Below are 18,736 nucleotides of genomic sequence, written 5' to 3' on the forward strand. Positions count from 1 at the left end.
TGGGAATTTATGCTCCTAATCAACAGCAAGACGGATTCTATAGAAATCTTCATGCTAAATTAGTACAGTGGGATTATAGGACTTGTATACTATTGGGTGACTGGAATGGCGTTATAGATACCAAGAGAGATAAGAAGATTTCTCGCCCAAATACTAAGATGCGAGCAAAGCTACCTAAATCCTTTTTTGACATGATGGATGACTTTGAACTGAGAGATATCTGGCGAGAAAGAAATGCAGAGGAATACGATTTTACCTTATTTTCTGATAGACATCAATCCTTTTCTAGGATTGATTTCATACTAATCACTAATGATTTGCTTTCTAGGGTGAAGAAGACAAAGATTGCGGCTAGGGTCCTTTCGCATCATAACCCAGTTTGGATGGAATTGGGAGGGATGGTACACGCAAGAAGGTCTTGGAGATTGAATGAAAACTTATTTCGATATGAAAAGTATATCAATGATTGTAAAAAATTGCTAACCGAATACTTTGTTTTTAATATGAATAAAGGTACACCTATGAAATTCGTATGGGATGCAAGCAAAGCGTATATGAGAGGAGTACTGATAAATATAAATAAAGCACATAGACATAAACAAGGGGTAAAACAAACAGAATTGGAAGAGGAATTAAGAGGAAAAAACTGCAGTTAACATTGAATCCAGGCGATACAAAGGTCAAGGAAGCAATTGTATGCTGGTTTGAGAGTGAAGACGTTGGTGATGCTGGATTGGATGCTGCCTTCCTATTCATTTTACTAATTGTTGTTGTTGTACTTGTCATTTTTGATTTTAATTTCCTTACAATGTTTTCCCACAATAGCATATACTTCTCTTTGCCCACTGCCTGTTTCCACTCTCTTACCAGCCCCTTCAATCTTTGAACTTTCCCTCTTCCATGTACATTTCAATTCAATATCATTCAATCTTACAATCTAACAATTTAATTTCTATATATTCGGGTTTGTATGTAAGTCAATACACACAATATTCATGCAATATTCAATATATTTAACCTAACACGTTCTTGATTTGATTCAGTATATAACCTTATATCGTCTGTTTAATAACTACAAACTGTTACCCCCTACTTCAACACTATATTACTATTATTATTTTTTTATATTCTCAAGGTATACAGTATGTTTAGGCTAATAGATCCTTAATTTAATTCTTATATACTATTATATAATATTATGTCATCTATTTATAACGTTGATGATTTCAGAGTATCACAGATAGTTCATATATCCTCTATGCTCTCTCTTCCAATTATAATATGGTTCAATACAATTCAACAATATTTTATCTCACCACAGTTCAGTTTAGCTTTATATTTCTTCTTTCAATGTTATCCTTCAAAATAAAAGATTTTTTTTAGTCCAATTTCAGAGATCACAACAAAAAAAAAATATTTTCATGTTGCATCAGCAGATTTGTCCTATATATTGTTATTCAGTTCACCATCCACTAGATGGCGCTGTTACTCTTCTTTCGCATAGGCTTTTTTTTTTTTGCGCTCTTCAATCATCCGATGTTTTCTCTCAAGTATTCCAAAGTATTTCTCTCTCCTTCTTCGCTGTTATCACTGATTTATCTGGCTCCAATTTCTGTTTATTGTCCAAATCACTCCAACAGCCCTCTCCTCCTCTGCTTATTCCGTTCCGTTCTTAAATCACTCCAAATCTTCTATTGCTACAGCAAATCACATGCTTTCAGCTGTCCTTATAGCTGCCAATATTGAATGGTATCCAGCTCGCTTCAAAGCTTTGAAATTCTACCTCAAAGAATCTTTAGTAGAATTTACATTGTTTTAGTTTAGTTGTTTTACTTATTCTCACCGATGTTGCTGTGTTGCTATCTTCTCTCCATCATGTGCTGCTGTCACCACTCAAGCTCGGCCATGAATGCCAATTTCTTCTCCGATGATTTCAAGGGGTTTTCCCTTGTCCGATAGGGAAGTTGCTTGCTTCCTCCTTCGGCGCCCAGGCTCCCCCTCTCTCCTGTTGATTCCTCCAGGTTCAACTCATCCTTTTCCCAGATCTTCACCACAGAAAAGCTAGCGGAGATCCCATTCCTTCACCCACATGGAAGTGATGTCACTGCAGGAAATCTGTACTGCTGCTTTTATTTGGCTATTATTGTTTCTGTTTTGCTTTGTTATTTACCACCTAAAGTCATAATTGATCAGGGCAGCCTAAAAATACAATTAAGAGAAAACAGCACTACTTCTTGTCTAGAAATCTCTACATGTAGTCCTCGGGTTATGACCCTAATTGGAAATGGAATTTCTGTCATTAAGCAAAACAGTCATTAAACAAAACATTGCAGGACCATGCCATTTAGCAATGGTCATTGGACAAGGATTTCCCACTTCTCTGCCCTGCATGAATTGCCTCTGCTTTAACCCCCTCCCCCAGCTATCCCCTCAGTATCTCTGCCCTTTTGGTCACTCTGCACAGCATGGGCAAGATGAGAATCAGTGGGGGAGATGGATTCTCAGGAAGAAATTTACTTTTCTGTGCTCACCACATTTACAGCATCAAAGAGACGACTGGGGGGGATGTGTTCCTTGATGAATGGGCACTTTTCCTGTAACAGTATCACAGATTTCAGACCTTCTGCAGTACAGTCAGTAACGATGCTGCCACAGTCACGAGTACTGAAGGGAAATCCACCCTAGTGGATATTAGACAATAGTGGTTTAATTTGGTTTGGAGCACAGAACACCGAAAAAGAACACAAAAGAAAACAAATTTGCAAACTAAAATGGCAACATTCACTGAGAAGAAATAATGAATTACATATCCTAACTAACTAAAGTTTATGAAATATGGTGAAAATCAAAGACAGGTAAATACTTGTAAAAAGCTAATGATTAGTATGTAAAATATTAGGAGGAATTAATATGTTGAATGAGGTGGGAGAAATATGTGTCATAAAACAAAAAGAGAAAAAAACAAGAATGTATGCTTACATGAGTATTAATTGAATTCAAAATAACCAATACAAAAGATGTACATTAAGATTATAAAGGAAAAGTCAGGAGTTGAGAGAAAGGGGACAACTAAAAACGTATGCTTGTATGCTTGGATTGAGTTGACAAGATTGTAAAAAGGAAAAATAGTAAATTACACTGCATCTATGAAGTAGTGTCAGAACAGGGAATCAAGGATGGAAAGTTGGAAAAGTGAATGGTGGTATTAGGCTCAACAATTTTTCCTTTTTTTCTCATTCTTATGCTCTAATTTCTCTGCCTTACTATTTCTTTCTCTCTTAAACACATTGCTCTAGCACTCAGGAAAATATTAGAAACCTCCAACTCCTTCTTGGGGTAAAAATTACCAGGCAAGATATTGTATCTGCTTCTGTTTAGCATATGTGAGCTGCAAGTCTAGATATTTGTTGACCTGAATCTAGAAGATGGGAGCAATGAAACTCTGCTTCTCTAATGATGATGCAGATTTTTGCAGCATGGCTCTGGTAGATTTATTTTAAATGCCTTGAGTGAATGAGAGTCCATAATGTATCATTACAATCAATTCCAATGCCACTCTCACCCTATTTTGCCCTCTGGGGAAAAGAGAACAATTCTGCCACATCTAGAAGAAAGGGAAATGCTAAAAGATGGCCCAATGTTCAGAGTGTTCACTGAACACTCTCATCCATAATCCTACAGTGTGACTGCCTCTGAGGTCTTACACTGTTAGATCATTCAGTGTACAAGCAGGAATGCAGAAGGCTCCTTCAAACAAACCCCCAAATCTACTCAACAATTACAAACCTGCTTTGCTTCTTTCACCCTTCTTATTCGCCCTAGCTCTTCTGTTCTAGGGCACAGAGAAGTTTTCACAGCTAATTTAAGAACTTGTTTCCACTTTCTGTCACCTTGAACAATCATACCTTGTTCATCTGACGGTAGTACTTTTCATAATTAGGTGGATTATCTGGAACCTGGAGGAGATAAAATATTATAATGATATGCATCTTGCAGGAATAAACCACAACAAAGTTACTTAGTTCTAGCTATGGGCTTGAGGAGAGAGAACCAATGGTTAGGGTGGTAGAATAGGAATCTGAAGATTGAGAGTTCAAGTCCCACCATAAGTGTGAAAGCCGCCTGGGTTATTTTGGGCCCATCACTCTCTCTCAGTCCAACCCACCTTACAGGATAGTTGTTGTGGGGAAAAACTTGAGCTATTTACAAAAAAACAAAAACAAAGGCAAGATATAAAAAATAAATAATAGAATGAGAATTGATAGGAGTTATCATTTCCTTTCTCCATAGTTCTATTTTCCAGATTCAGGGTTTTCATTTTTAAGAAGAGCTATGGACTTAGAATTTTTTATCCACCTATCAAGTACTTTGTAAGGATCTGGGATAGCAGATGTTGTTGTTGGGACTATCAGAAATGATTAGTTTGTTCTCTGATGTGATTAGTTCTTTTTATACTCAAATGTTCAATAGATACAATGTCTACAGTACATAGCTCAGTGGCCGCTGGGAAAAAAAATCCTTCAAATATAATCAGGGACTAGAATGTGAGATTTTCACCTGTGCTATTCTGAAGTGCTGATGTGCAAGTATCAGACAGTTGTCAAATTCAGGCTTCTCATGGGCACCAGCCTTTAAATAAAAAGAGTTTAATCAAGTACAGCAAAGACATCATTTTAGATTCCAATCAATCTCTGTAATTTTTTATTTAATATTTTATTACCATTAATTTCCATTTAGGGTTTATTGCTAGAATACTATTTACACTCACTGCAAACCATAGCCAATATAGTTATATTAATTATATCCAGTTTAAAAATGTAAATAAAATAAGGAAGGAAAAGAAGCCAGAATAAGGCTATTAGCATATTGAATAGATAGAGTAGAAAGTGATGTAATTTCATTTGTTTTGTTTTTCTCTCACAATTGCAATTTGAAGCTGAAAGAGCTGCTTTGGGGCAGAGTTCTTGTTTAAATTATGATATAGGAAAGTGCAGCTAGTTAACTATTCCATAAAGTTTATTAAAATTAACAAGAAAAACTTGTGAAAAGCTGTTACCTCCAGAAAAGCTTGGACAGCAAATGCTGTATCCCAAACCTGTGATCCATTGGTGCCCTAAAAGAGAAGATAGTTTGAAATGACACTTTTTGAAATATACATCATGCATACTGTTTCAGCCAGCAGACTACATAAAATCAATTGCAGCTGGTCTCCCTTCCAAGAGGACAGTATGCTAAGGGATACTCTTCCAGGAACCTTTCCTGTAGCACAGGGGTGTCAAACTCGCTTCATCACGGCGTTTTCATGTGACATATCAGGACTTTTTTCCCCTTCACTAAACCGAGTGAAAATGGGGCTAACACGTGATAGATGTGGCCTTTGGGCTGCGTTAGACACCCTGTTCTAGCACCAATACCTTCTACCTGGAACCTTACTGTACTCTTCAAGACAATTTCTCTCTCCTGCAATAAAAACTTCGATAGTCCTTTGCTATTTAGGAATTACTTTCTAAATGTATCCCTTGCCACACATGGGGCAACAAAAAAAGGTGTTGGTACTTACCTGATACACCTCTTCTAATAGAGTGGAGATAGCATCCATGTATGGATTAACACTGTCCGTTCTCTGATTGGACTGATTACTAATTAATTAATCACCTATATAACCCGTCCCTGTGAGTGACTCCACCCAGCTTACGACGAAGAAAAAGACTCCTCGTGTTATCCAAAGATCAACTTTAGTGAACGATTCAACTCAGATCCTGACCAAAAACGCCAATAAAAAAACCCAACATAGACCAACTGATCAATCACCTCCCCAGTCCTTGATGGGAAAACAGTCTCCGTGCAGGGCGGGGCTGGATGCTATCTCCACTCTATTAGAAGAGGCGTATCAGGTAAGTACCAATGCCCTTTCTCAATAGAGGTGGAGATAGCATCCAGCCCCGCCCTGCCCGGAGACTGTATGGGACATACCCAAGCTAGTCCCCGTTGAGAGGGAGGAGACTGTAGGTCTACCTGTCAGCATGCACTGCTTGTAGAACTCTACGGCCAAAGGCAGCGTCCACCGAAGCTAACTTGTCTAATTTATAATTACGAATAAAGGGCGAAGAGAGTGCCCACGCAACTGCCCTGCAGATCTCTCCCAGGGAAGCCTGCGTACTCCACACCATAGTGGTGGCCGAACTCCTGGTGGCCGAACTCCTGGTTGAATGTGCCATAATTCCTTGAGGGATCGGCTCCTGATTAGATGAATAGGCCGCAGCGATGCACTTTCTAACCCATCTGCCCATTGTAGTGACTGATACTTTTTGCACCAGGGAGGAAGATTGGAAAGAGACAAAAAGATGTTCCGTCTTTCTAAATTCCGATGTCTGGTTTATGTAGATTTGGAGAGCTCGCCGGACATCTAGGTTGTGCTACTGCTCTTCTAATGGCCTTGACGGTGATGGACAAAAGTCTGGTAAAACAATTTCCTGTGCCCGATGGAACCCTGTACTGCCCTTGGGTCGGAATGAAGGGTCCAGTCTAAGTACCACCCTACCCTCATAAAAGGTACACAATTTGTCCCTCACTGATAATGCCTGGACCTCTGATATCCTCCGAGCAGAGGTGATGGCTACTAAGAATGAGACTTTCAGGGAAAGAAATTGTAGCGGAATCGTACAGAGTGGCTCAAATGGAGACTGAGTAAGTGCAGTGAGAATCTTTCACAAATCCCACCCGGGGTATCTGTACACCACAGGTGGTCTCAGGTTGGACGCTCCCTTTAAAAACCTCCTAACTGCTGGGTGATGGGACAATGACTGACCCCCTCCACAAGACAACAGGGTTGCCAGGGCCGCCACCTGCCTCCTAAGAGTATTGGGCGACAACTCCAGGACCTGGGGAACTGAAGCTGAAGTAGACATGATCCCCCTCACAGAACATCATTCACAAAAAATCCTCCAGGTGGTGTTATAAATGCGGTCCGGAGACAACCGTCTAGATGCCTGTATAGTGTCTATAACTCTAGTGGAAAAGCTGTCCAGCATTAGACCCTCTCGCTCAATCGCCAGGCAGTCAATTGGAGCCATTTGGGATTCGGGTGGTCCAATGACCCCTGGCTGAGGAACACCCTGTCTGGCGGGATCCTCCAGGGCCTCTCCACGGACAATGTCTGGAGATCTGCAAACCATGACCGGCGCGGCCAATGCGGGGCAATGTGGATGATCTCCGCCCTGGACAAAATGATCTTGTGCATGACAATAGCGGAAGTGGTGGGAAGGCGTTCAGTAACCCCAGATGCCAGGGCCAGCGGAGGGTGTCCATCCCCTCTGCACCTGTCACAGGGAATCTCGTGAAGAACATTTGGCTGGAGAGGCGAACAGAGTGCAATCTCCACTCAGCCTGATACAGGGTAGAGCGACTCAGCCAGTCTACCCTCATATTGTCAATCCCTGAAATGTGCTCAGCAGTAATGGACAGGAGGTTAACCTCCGCCCAGCGACCCAGCTCGCTCGCCTCCTTCATCAGCTGTCTTGACCTGGTACCCACCCACCCCGTCTGTTTACATGAGCCTTGGCTGTAATGTTATCGGTTAGAACAAGGACATGGATCCCCTTGATCAAGTCTACGAAACACAGGAGGGCGAGACAGATGGCCCTGAGCTCAAGGAGGTTAATACTCAAGGTACCCTCTTCCTCCGTTCACCTGCCTTCTGCAATATGTGCCTCCAGGTGGGCACCCCAACCTCTAAAACTCGCATCAGTGGTGATCGTGATTCTGTCTTCTACCCCAAAATGGCACTCCCTGACGATAGCAGGGGACCTCCAACAACTCAAGTAGTGCAGCATCTCACCAGGCAAGGTGACTCTTATCAGGGAAGTGCTCCTCCGTTCCTTTTGGAAGGGCAGGAGAAACCATTGCAACTCCCTGGTGTGAAGTCTAGTCCAAGGGACAATTGAAATGGCTGAAACCATTTTCCCTAGCAATTTTGGTAAGATAGCTAGCGGCACCTTCTGTTCCCTTTCCACCTGAGACACCAGTTGGCGGACACTGTCTTGTCTCTCCTAAGAGATGAAAACTTGGGTCGCCTTCGTGTCAATCCAAGCCCCTAGGTGCAAAATGCGAGGGGTGGGTTTAAAGTGACTCTTGGTCCAATTGATGGAAAACATGGGATTGGAGCATCCGAACAGTGGTGTCAAGATCCCTTGTGGCCCCATCCCTAGAAGGTGATAATAGCAAAATATCATCCAGATAAGACATAATCCTAATGGGCACTGTTCTCAAAGGGCGGCTAAAACCTTAGTGAAAGCCCGGGGGCAGATGATAGGCTGAATGACAAGGCCCTGTACTGGTAATGACAGCTGTCATAACAAAAACGTAGGGAGCGACGGTGGTCCTGGAGGATAGGTATATGTAAATATGCCTCTGTCAGATCTATAGAGGTAAGATAGTCCCCTTGCTGGACCCCCTCTAAAATTGACTGCCAGGAGTGCATTTTAAAGCGCGGTATTTCAAGTATTTATTAAGACGTTTAAAATCCAAAATAGCCCTCCAACCCCCCAAGGACTTGGGGATAACAAATAAACAGAATAAAAACCCTGATGACATTGGTCATCTGGCACTGGTTGGATGGCCTCGATGTCCAAAAGATGCTGGATGGCCAAGATCATCAAGAGTTGTTGCTGCTGGAGGAACCAACGTCACAACGATATGGTCGTGCGGCCTCGATGCGCTGAGACCGCAGGCAATACTTTTGCTGCTGGGTGGTCCAAATGGACCTAAATTATCCCGAAGAGATGGTGAACAGGAAGAATACATCTTGCTGATCTCGGGGATATCGCAAAATCCCTGAAAGAAGCAAGAGAAGTTCTTCAAGACGGCAGTAAAAAATCCAGCCAAGGCTGATGAAGTCAGGGCGGCTCCAAAACGGAAGGAAAAGGAAAGAGAAAGTGTGATCATCTGGTGAATCTTTTCTGTTTTGAAAAAGATTGCCCAAAAGAACTTCTTTTTTATGCTAAATTAAATCCTTAAGCAGAAGAAGTAAGCGGCAGAATTGATCTCCATTGGATTGTTTTGGTTAGTATGCTTTTCTTTTTGTAATTACACTTTGTGGATTGAAGTGCTCACAACTTTTTTTTCTCTCTCCCTTTTCTTTAACTGAACGGACCGGTTTTTCTTCTTCGACTTTTTCGTGCTTTATTTTTTTCAATTTAAGGATTAAAATCTCAGTCTCTACTCTAACAAAAATCGTCTATTATTTGCTATTAAAATCCATTTAAGAACTTTGTCCCTCCTAAATCTGAGACAACACAAGAAAGTGAAAGGAAAATACTTGAATTCTGCTGCTCAGAGGCTATAGGCTAGAGTTTTTTTGAAACTACGCATTTATTCCTGTTTCTCCTTTGATCTCACCGTCTTTGTGCTCAAAGCTCCGTAACTAAAAGTGATAAGAGCCAAGGGCACAAAGTGTTTAGCACAGCTGTCCTTTGAGAGCCTTATTGGCACTGGGAGAGGGGGGAAAATGGAACCTCTTTCATGTGAAGATTGCAAATGATTTTGTGTTTAAGATATGTGTGTGTGTGTGTGTGTGTGCGCGCGCGTGCGCACATGTGCTATGGCCCAGCAGGTGCCATTGGAGCTGCCACCAGACTCCGACAGCGAAGGGCCCTCTGAGTCGGCTCTGGAGGATATGGAGGACCCAGGACAGGGTTCCGACTCTGGGCAGGGCGCAGAGAGGCTGGTTGGCCACCAGGAGGCACCTGAGCCTTGGACCAGTGGGGAGGAGACAAGGAAGAGTGAGCCAGAGGCCAGTAGTGAGTTGTTCCTGGATGTACACCATCGAAGAGCTACTAGGCGTCAGGAACAATTACGCAATTACAGGAGGTAATTGCGCTCAGCTGGTGGTCATTAGGCTCCTCTCCAGACTATAAAAAGCTACTTGTGCACACGCCCCTCTTTGCAGAAGTCAACACAGAATCGAATGTCGGAGAACTTTGTGTGAGCTTGTTAGGCTGGATTGCTGCCAAGCCTTATCTGTGTTTATTGCTGCCCAAGCTTGTCTGTGCTGGGTTGCTGCCAAAGACCTGTTTGTCTGTTAATTAAATGCCGTAATTTATCTCTGGCTCAGAGTGTGCTTTGGTGTGGAACGAGGAGGCTCAGAATATATAAAGTCTTGAAAGCTAGAGTGGCAGTAATTTACAATTTGGAAACATGGATCAATTTTCAGAAGAGGAAACTTTAATCTTGCAAAAGATTTGGGGTGCAATTCAAAACTTATTGGAGGTAGTAACTGGGAGAATGGAGAAGAAGATAGAGTTTATATTAGAAAAAATGATGGAGATGGAGCCCCAAAAACTGAAGAGAAAAATGAATACAAAGATAAGAAAACTAATGATTTGATTTCTGAAGCGAAAGTGGTTGAAAGCAAAAAAATGGGAGTATGGAAAAGGGAATTTGATGGTCAGGAGTCAAAACTTACTTTATCACTTTTACCTTCTCATACTTAATGGCTGGGAGTGTGGGTGGGGTAGGAATTTATTAGAAGAAGAGAAACAGTTCTCTACCTCCCTAATACCAACTTCCTCTTTGGAAATGAACTTTATATAGTCGCTCATGCCCAGTCACATCCTGGCTCGACTACTCAATGCACTCCATTTGAAAACTAACTGGAAGCTTTAATTAGTCTAGAATGTAACAACAATACAGACAGCGATGGGCATGCCCATCTCTAAAGCTTCTGCTTTACAAGCTGCACTTGTCGTTTGTTTCCAGGTGTGATTTAAGCTGTTGTTACATATAAAGCACTAGTACTTGGCATAGGGCTTGCTTGCTCCAGGGACTGCCTGTCTCTCCTCGCTTTTGCCTGGCAGATTTGTTCCTGCAGGGTTGGCATGGTGTAGGTTCCTTGGATTAAACAATGACATCTATTGGGATTCTAGAGTTGGATCTTCCCAGTGGCAACACCTGCCCTCTGGGAACAGATTCCACCAAGATCCAAACGGCCCCCACTCTGCTATTGTTTGAAAGAGCTAGGAAGACTTGGCTTTTCACTCAGGTCTTTGACTTGAAGGACCCTTCACTTCATCATGCTTGCCATCTTTTTAAAATTGATTTTATTGTACATTTTTATTGTTATGAGTCACTCAAAGTTGATAGTAGCAAGATGACAAAAAAATTAATAAATTACTATTGTTACTGTTAATTTTAAGCAGAGCTCTTGGCAGAGTCTGCAGTAGTCATTACCCGGTGAGACGGGTTCAGACCTCAGCAAAATAAAAACATGCCAGGAATGATTACCTGCATCTTCATGCCATCCAGACCCAGCCTGCAAGAAAAGCAAAAGCAAGCATGAGAGGCATGGCAAAGAAGAAACAGGTAAGGGACCTGTAAGTTTCACTATCATAAACATATTTATATATCATAAACAGTGAGCCATGAGTAGCATGAACATTGGTCTTCTGGTCATTCCTGGAAAGGCCTTTTGAATAAGAGACAATGGCTAAATTAGGACTGGATGTGAGGAAGGAGGCAGGCAGGCTAGATGACCCACCCTTATACTTATTGGCCTATCGCTAAAACTCTGCAGTGATTTCCTAGAGTGGTGAGTCACAACACAAATGGAAGGGGAAAAAATGACTTTGTAAGATTTTCTACCTGGAACTTTAATGTGTACTTCTCATCTCAGGATATCTCTCCCCTACAATACATAGTCTTTGACTTACAACTGTTTCAAGTAGTTTAATAAAATGCAGTTAAAAACACTATACAAGCACTCATTAAGAAATTATATTTACACACACACACCAGGAACAGGAAGGGTCTCACAAGAGCAGATAGAGGTAAATCCTAGAATGGCAGGAAATGCATCACAAAACAATAGAGATGAATGCTAGAGAGGAATAAAGCTGCACACAAGGCAGACATAACATCTGTAACATCTTCCTCTTTTCATATTAACAACGCACAACATTGTAAAAGTTCAGATGAGAACCAGTACTTTCTACAGATTTAGTCTATCAGGTGGTTGCGAGCATCTGCTATTATGGTTGAAGACTGGCCCTCTTGTGCAGACTGGCTCTCTTTGTACCAAGAGCTTCTCTGACCTCAGGGAGGCCGCTGGGATCTTCTCACCACTTACTGGGGCAACCAGTGTTTGACTGCTGTTGGGTATACTGGTCACTCAGAACTCTCATCAACATTGGTCTAAGGCATCATCACTGTGCATTTCTTATCGTCAGTGGGTAAATGTGGTGTGGGATCTGGCCTGTGCATCTGGCCTGTCCACTGGATATGGAAAATCTGACTGTTCAGCCACAAGCAAATCCAATTGGAGCCACAATTTCCATTGCTAAGCAAGATTAAGTAAATCACTGCAATTGTGAAGTGAATCAAGAGATCCTTACATGAATCAGCTCCTTCCATTGCCTTTTTTGTTGAAAGCTGGCTGGGAAGGTCACAAATAGCGACCACGTGTCCCTGGGATGATGTAACTGTCATAAATACATGCCAGTTGCCAAGTGTCCAAATTTTAATCATGTGGGGATGTTATGAAGTGTAAGCATGAGGACTGGTTGTAGATCACTTTTCAGTGCCGTTGTAACTTCATAGGGTCACTAAACAAGTGGTTGTAAGTCGAGGACTACCTGTATAACCTTAGATAATCCATCTATATTCTGGAATTACTTTCTAAATGTATTTTGGAGTACATATGGTATCTTCTAAAGGATAGTAGGCAGTATTTAAGAGCCATGTTGCACTTTCAAACTACATAACAGCTTTCATAACATGGTATCTTTTAGCTGTGTTGCACCAGACTAGAATTTACACTTTGCAAAGTCAACTCCCAAAATACCTAACCAGATAGTTCAACATATCAGGAAGATTCCAGGTTAACAAAGTTTGCTGGACAAGTTTGGATTTCAACAAAGCCTTACCAGAGATAGTCCGAGATTCTAGAAACGTGTCCCTGAAATGCGGGAGACTTCTCTCCTTCGACATGCCAGCGTACTAGCATGTTAATTGTTTTAGATATCTACAAAGGCAAAGAAAAAACTATTATTTTCCTCCTAAAGTCTAAAGTCATCTGAGAGTAATAGCTGTGCTCTTCACAAATGTAGCTCTCCATCATTTCAGAAACTCCTGAGAAAACCAGTATCTTTTGTTTAACTGTAGACACAAATGAGAAATATTTAAAAGTACAACCTTTTTCATAAAATTCAAAGGAATATTAACTACTGAGCAAACTACTGAAGTTTGCAGATGGTACAAGAGTGATTGGTCTCATTCAAGACAATGATGAAACCACATACAAATGAGAGGTTGAACAACTAGCCTTGTAGTGCGACCAGAACAACCTGGAACTGAACACACTCAAAACCATAGAAATAGACTTTAGGAGAAACCCTACCATACTACCACCTCTTACAGTACTAGACAACACAGTATCAATAGCAATAGCAATAGCAGTTAGACTTATATACCGCTTCACAGGGCTTTCAGCCCTCTCTAAGCGGTTTACAGAGTCAGCATATTGCCCCCAACAACAATCCGGGTCCTCATTTTACCCACCTCGGAAGGATGGAAGGGTGAGTCAACCTTGAGCCGGTGAGATTTGAACCGCTGAACTGCAGATAACAGTCAGCTGAAGTGGCCTGCAGTACTGCACTCTAACCACTGCACCACCTCAGCTCTTAGCAATAGCAATAGCAATAGCAGTAGCAATAGCAGTAGACTTATATACCCCTTCATAGGCCTTTCAGGCCTCTCTAAGCGGTTTACAGAGAGTCAGCATATTGCCCCCAACAATCTGGGTCCTCATTTTACCCACCTCGGAAGGATGGAAGGCTGAGTCAACCCTGAGCCGGTGAGATTTGAACCGCTGAACTGCTGATCTAGCAGTAGCCTGCAGTGCTGCATTTAACCACTGCGCCACCTTGGCTCTTAGTAGAGCCCTTCAAATTTCTAGGTTCTATCATATCTCAAGACCTAAAATGGACACCTAACATCAAAAACGTCATCAAAAAAGCACAGCAAAGAATCTTCTTCTTGCGCCAACTCAACAAGCTCAAACTGCCAAGGAGCTGCTGATACAGTTCTATAGAGGAATTATTGAGTCGGTCATCTGCACCTCTATAACTGCCTGGTTCAGTTCTGCAACCAAGGAGAAAACCCCACCCCCACCAATACTGGCAGGGCAAGCTGCTGAATATAAACAGGGAGCAAACCCTACACTCCCCAGCACTAATGATGGTACTTGTTGAGTAATGAAACTTGGTTGCGAACAAAAACAAAAAACACAACCCAAGCTCAGAGAGCCCCAAGGATACCACAAACAAGGGTGCCACTGATTTTCTGCAGAGCAATTTATGATACAATACAGTGTGATTGAGTTAATTGATACTTAAAAATTACTTACAGGGCCAATGCTGATGAACTTGGTAAATTGGTCATCAGCCTTGATATGATCATATAATTCCTCCACGGCTCGCTGTCTCAATTTTTTGATGTGAAATTGCTCATAGATATTGGCTATTGCTGGAATAGAAGCAGAAAGAGACCTATGGAAGACTCAGTTTACCTTCTGAAAAATCAGAAGCAAATACAACAGAAACTGTATTCAATCAATTTGCATATGATTTGCACAATCAATTTGCACAATCAACCCAGCATATGTTTCCATCGTAATTCAAGCTGCAACTGGGAAACACATCTAATTTCCATTTAACATATTGCTCCAGGCAAACCATGTCTAGTTTTTACACCTTTCTTAATCTTCATTCCCCCTCCCCCCAACAAAGGCTTTCGTTTATAGTTTTGCCGTTTCCTGTTAAATGTATAGGTAATCTTCAGGAAATGATGGCAATTGGGACTGAAATTTATATTGCAAAGCGATGTGATCATAAAGTCTAAATCACATGACTACATCACTTAGCAATAGCAATCTCTGTGGTCCCTATTGCGGTTGTTAAACAAGGATCATGGATTTTTAAGTGAGTACTTCCTTGCAACTTCCTGCCAACTTCCATTAATCAAGATCAGTGGGGAAACCAGCAGAAAGTTGCAAGTCCCAGGTGCTCCCAAGGCAGGTAGATAAGTGGCTGCTGCCAGGTGGGAGAGAGAGAGAGGGAGTGTGTGGGTGAGTAAGGGAGTGAACAGGGAACAGGTGGTCAGGAAGGAGTGGCACAAATCCAGTGGGATTTGGGATGGCTGCTGCCATGGGAGAGGATGTGCAAGGGTATGCGAGTGACTAAGGAGGGTGCTGTCAGATAGGAGAATAATATATCTGTTACTATCACTGTCATTTTGGGGAACCATTAGATACAATGAAATGTTAGGAAAAACACCTGTTAGGCTTATCTTCCTTATATTCTGTGGATCCTTTTGGAATTACAAAGATGTTTCCTTGGCAGCGTTTTTTATTCTGCAGTAAAATGGAATCTAGCAAGAACAAATGAGGGAGGCCCTTTGGCAAGAAGCAGGTTTACATACCATAGATCACGGTCAGTAGCCAACTATGTGGTGTGTATAAATCCCCAGAAGCAATATTATTTTTTTGTGCTGGCCAGTCAATACTGTCGTAGTCTTGTACGTAGAGTTCCTACAAAAGAAACCCAGAAGAATAAAGAATTAGCATTTGAAGATCCACAAGAAATCTCAGTTTTGAACAGACAAAACTGTTACTTAAGGAACATGCCAGAAGTGCTGACTTCCAAAAGGCCTTTAGAGAGATTCCACCATGAGACCAGAAAAAAACAATTGTGCCTGCCCAATATTTATTTAATATTGTATCCTAAAAGAGATTGGACAACCATTTGTCTGAAATGTTATAGTTTCCTGTTTGAGTAGGGGGCTGGACTAGTCCCACTCACTCCAAGAGAAGAGCCTTTAACAGATTAACAAAGTTGGAAGGGACCTTGCAGGCCATCTAGTCCAACCTCCTGACCAAGCAGGAGACCCTACATCTGCTTCTACCTAGGATCGAACTCACAACCTCCTGATTGTGAGACGAGAGCTCCACCTCTAGGCCACAGCAAACCGAGTTCCCATGTGCAATAATTTCTTTGGCAGGATCTAGGAGAAGAGCCTTCTCTGTTGTGGCTCCCAACATTTGACAGATTCTTCCATTGAAGGTAAGGTTGGCCCCATATTCCTGGCCTCCCAGAAGAGTCTTAAAACCTGGCTCTGTTGGCTGGCCTAGGGCTCCAATAAGGGTGCTTAATGCTGGGGCTGACTATGCAGAGAGAATATCCCCACCATATAATATGTCCTCTTGGTTTTTTATCTGTATTTAATCTTTCTTACTTTTAAAATTGTTTTGTATTATCTTTTTATTATGCTGTAAGTCATCCAGACTTACTTTTACAGTGAGATGAGTGTCACATACGTTTCATAAGTACATTTAATAAATACATTAGATTATCCCACTGTAATGCCCTTCCACCTGCTCTTTTCAACAGCCAATTTAGCAACACCTCTAAAATATAAGTCAGGGAGAAACAGAAGCTATGGGCCAGGTCCTGCTGTGCTGCCTCTTGGTGGAGATATCTGGACTACAGGTAGTTTTAAACCATTTGTTTAGTGACCATTCAAAATTACAATGGCACTGAAAAAAGTGACTTATAACTTTCACACTTACGACTGAATCAGCATCCCCATGGTCACGTGATCAAAATTCAACTTCTTAACAACTGGCATGTATTTATGACAGTTGCACTGTCCAAGGGTCATGTGATCACCATTTGTTACTTTCCCAGCTGGCTTCAAAGAAATAGTCAATGGGGGAAGTGAGGTTCATTTAACAACCACATGATTCCAAAGTGTGGAAGGGTTAGCAATAGCAGTAGACTTATATACCGCTTCATAGGCCTTTCAGGCCTCTCTAAGCGGTTTACAGAGAGTCAGCATATTGCCCCCAACAATCTGGGTCCTCATTTTACCCACCTCGGAAGGATGGAAGGCTGAGTCAACCCTGAGCCGGTGAGATTTAAACCGCTGACCTGCTGATCTAGCAGTAGCCTGCAGTGCTGCATTTTAACCACTGCTCCACCTTGGCTCTTGAATTTTGGCTCAAAATTCAACCTCTTGACTCTTAGGGTTAGCTGGCATCCACAAAGGAAAACTTTCTAAGGAATGAGTCACAGTTCTGCTGTGCACTGACTTAACCGGAGAGAAGCTAAAACCTTTGGTGATCGGTAAATTGGCAAAGCCATCCTCATTCAAGAACCTGCAGCCCAAAGACCTTCCCGTCACCTGGAAATCTTAACAAATCTACATGGATGACTGATGCCCTATTTGAGGAGGGGATAAGTGGTATTGACTGAGAAATGAAGAAGAAGAAATGGCACATTCTTCTTGCAGTGGACAATTCTCCTAGCCATCCCCAAGTGAATCATCCTACAAACTGAAAAATTTGCCTCCAAACACTACATCAAAAATTCAACCTCTTGACAAGGCATAATCAAAACATTCTACTGTAAATGCACTTCTGAGCCCAGCTTCTGCAGTGGGTCAATGCTAAGATCCAAATCTATGGTTCGTCTGCAGAAGCAAATCCCTGACCCTGATTCAGAAGCAATTTTCCAATCAGTACTGACTGAGGTACAACCCAGTGGGAAAGTGCTGGAAGCAACTGATGAAGAAAAAGAATTAAATGAGGATAATAAAACTGCAGATATTCCAAAAGAAGATGATGTCAGTCATTTGATAATGCAATTAAAGTCATTTGCCATGGAAAATTGCCTAGATATAGTGAGTGGTACGGCCAGCATTCAGAGTGCTTTCTCCACTTACCTTCATAACATGAATAAGAAACAGACTAAAATTGACTCTTTTTTTCATGAGAAAATAATACATACATAAATGTATTGATTTTGTATGATGCAGTATTGCATGAATGATTTTACTATGTTTTCATTATGTGTGTTTCTGTAAAGTAAAATGAGGCATGTGTACATATCAGTACAGTTGTTCAGTATGCTGGCCACTTTCATTCAGTCCCTTGGGTCAATTTTCAGAGGTTTTATTCTATTTTATGAACAGAGAATTACAAGCTTAAATAGTAAGGCTGTGCATTCTTTGAAAACTATTTGGAAAGATGTTTTGCAATATGAAAGAGTACAAGCACAGCATCTCTTTAAAGCAGCACTAAATACAGGGGTGCTTTAATGAGCTGAATGTGTGGAAGCCTGAAAAATGTAGCTGCTTTAAAATCCCATGCATTTTATAATACCGCTTTGAAAATTGGTTATATATATATATATCAAAAAAAAGGGGTGGGGTCAAAAGGCATTTTCCTACATTTCAATTTTGGAATCCTTTGGGGACTGGGAAACTGAAAATTGGCCCAACCCTGCATCTTAAACAAGATCAGAGATTCCATTAATTGAAAGTCATTGGACTAATAGGAAAGTTATACTTTGGCAACTACCTGTCGAAGGCTCAAGATAAGTTCATCTTCTTCTGCAGTGAGGCGGACAGCATAGCAGTAGGCCATTGACAGGTAAACCTGGCGGCAATGACACCAAAGTGTGGAAGGGTTAGCTGGCATCCATGAAGGAAACAACCTATTGTGAAGTGGAAAGAAGGGAAAAGCTCGTAACAGTGGACGGTTGCCTGCAAAGACAATGTAACAACTTGACTGAAGGAAATGCAAAAAGATCATGACAACAAAACATGGAGTGGCTGCTTAAACACACTTCATCTAGTAGGCTTTGAAAAATTAGCCACTGGCATGCCCATCTCTAGCAACTGTCAG

The 18,736-nt window shown here is 41.5% G+C and overlaps 1 protein-coding gene across 2 annotated transcripts in view; it reads right to left on the bottom strand.

The window, feature by feature from the left end:
• The window catches only part of LOC148045569 (lanosterol synthase-like), a 42,823-nt gene that overhangs the window by 12,873 nt on the left and 11,214 nt on the right, over positions 1–18,736 (bottom strand). For both annotated transcript variants that reach the window (XM_087716626.1, XM_087716627.1), the window contains 9 exons: positions 18,410–18,545; positions 15,472–15,580; positions 14,399–14,517; positions 12,918–13,015; positions 11,281–11,308; positions 5,057–5,113; positions 4,558–4,629; positions 3,906–3,956; positions 2,532–2,681 (listed from right to left, as the gene is read on the bottom strand). In XM_087716626.1, the coding sequence (XP_087572752.1) occupies positions 2,532–2,681; positions 3,906–3,956; positions 4,558–4,629; positions 5,057–5,113; positions 11,281–11,308; positions 12,918–13,015; positions 14,399–14,517; positions 15,472–15,580; positions 18,410–18,545 (820 nt within the window). The remainder of the gene's footprint in view (positions 1–2,531; positions 2,682–3,905; positions 3,957–4,557; positions 4,630–5,056; positions 5,114–11,280; positions 11,309–12,917; positions 13,016–14,398; positions 14,518–15,471; positions 15,581–18,409; positions 18,546–18,736) is intronic.

The sequence above is a fragment of the Thamnophis sirtalis genome, unplaced genomic scaffold (assembly GCF_051295495.1).
Source record: "Thamnophis sirtalis isolate CommonGarterSnake01/CBP01778 unplaced genomic scaffold, rThaSir2_p1.2 scaffold_5, whole genome shotgun sequence".
NCBI lineage: Eukaryota > Metazoa > Chordata > Lepidosauria > Squamata > Natricidae > Thamnophis > Thamnophis sirtalis.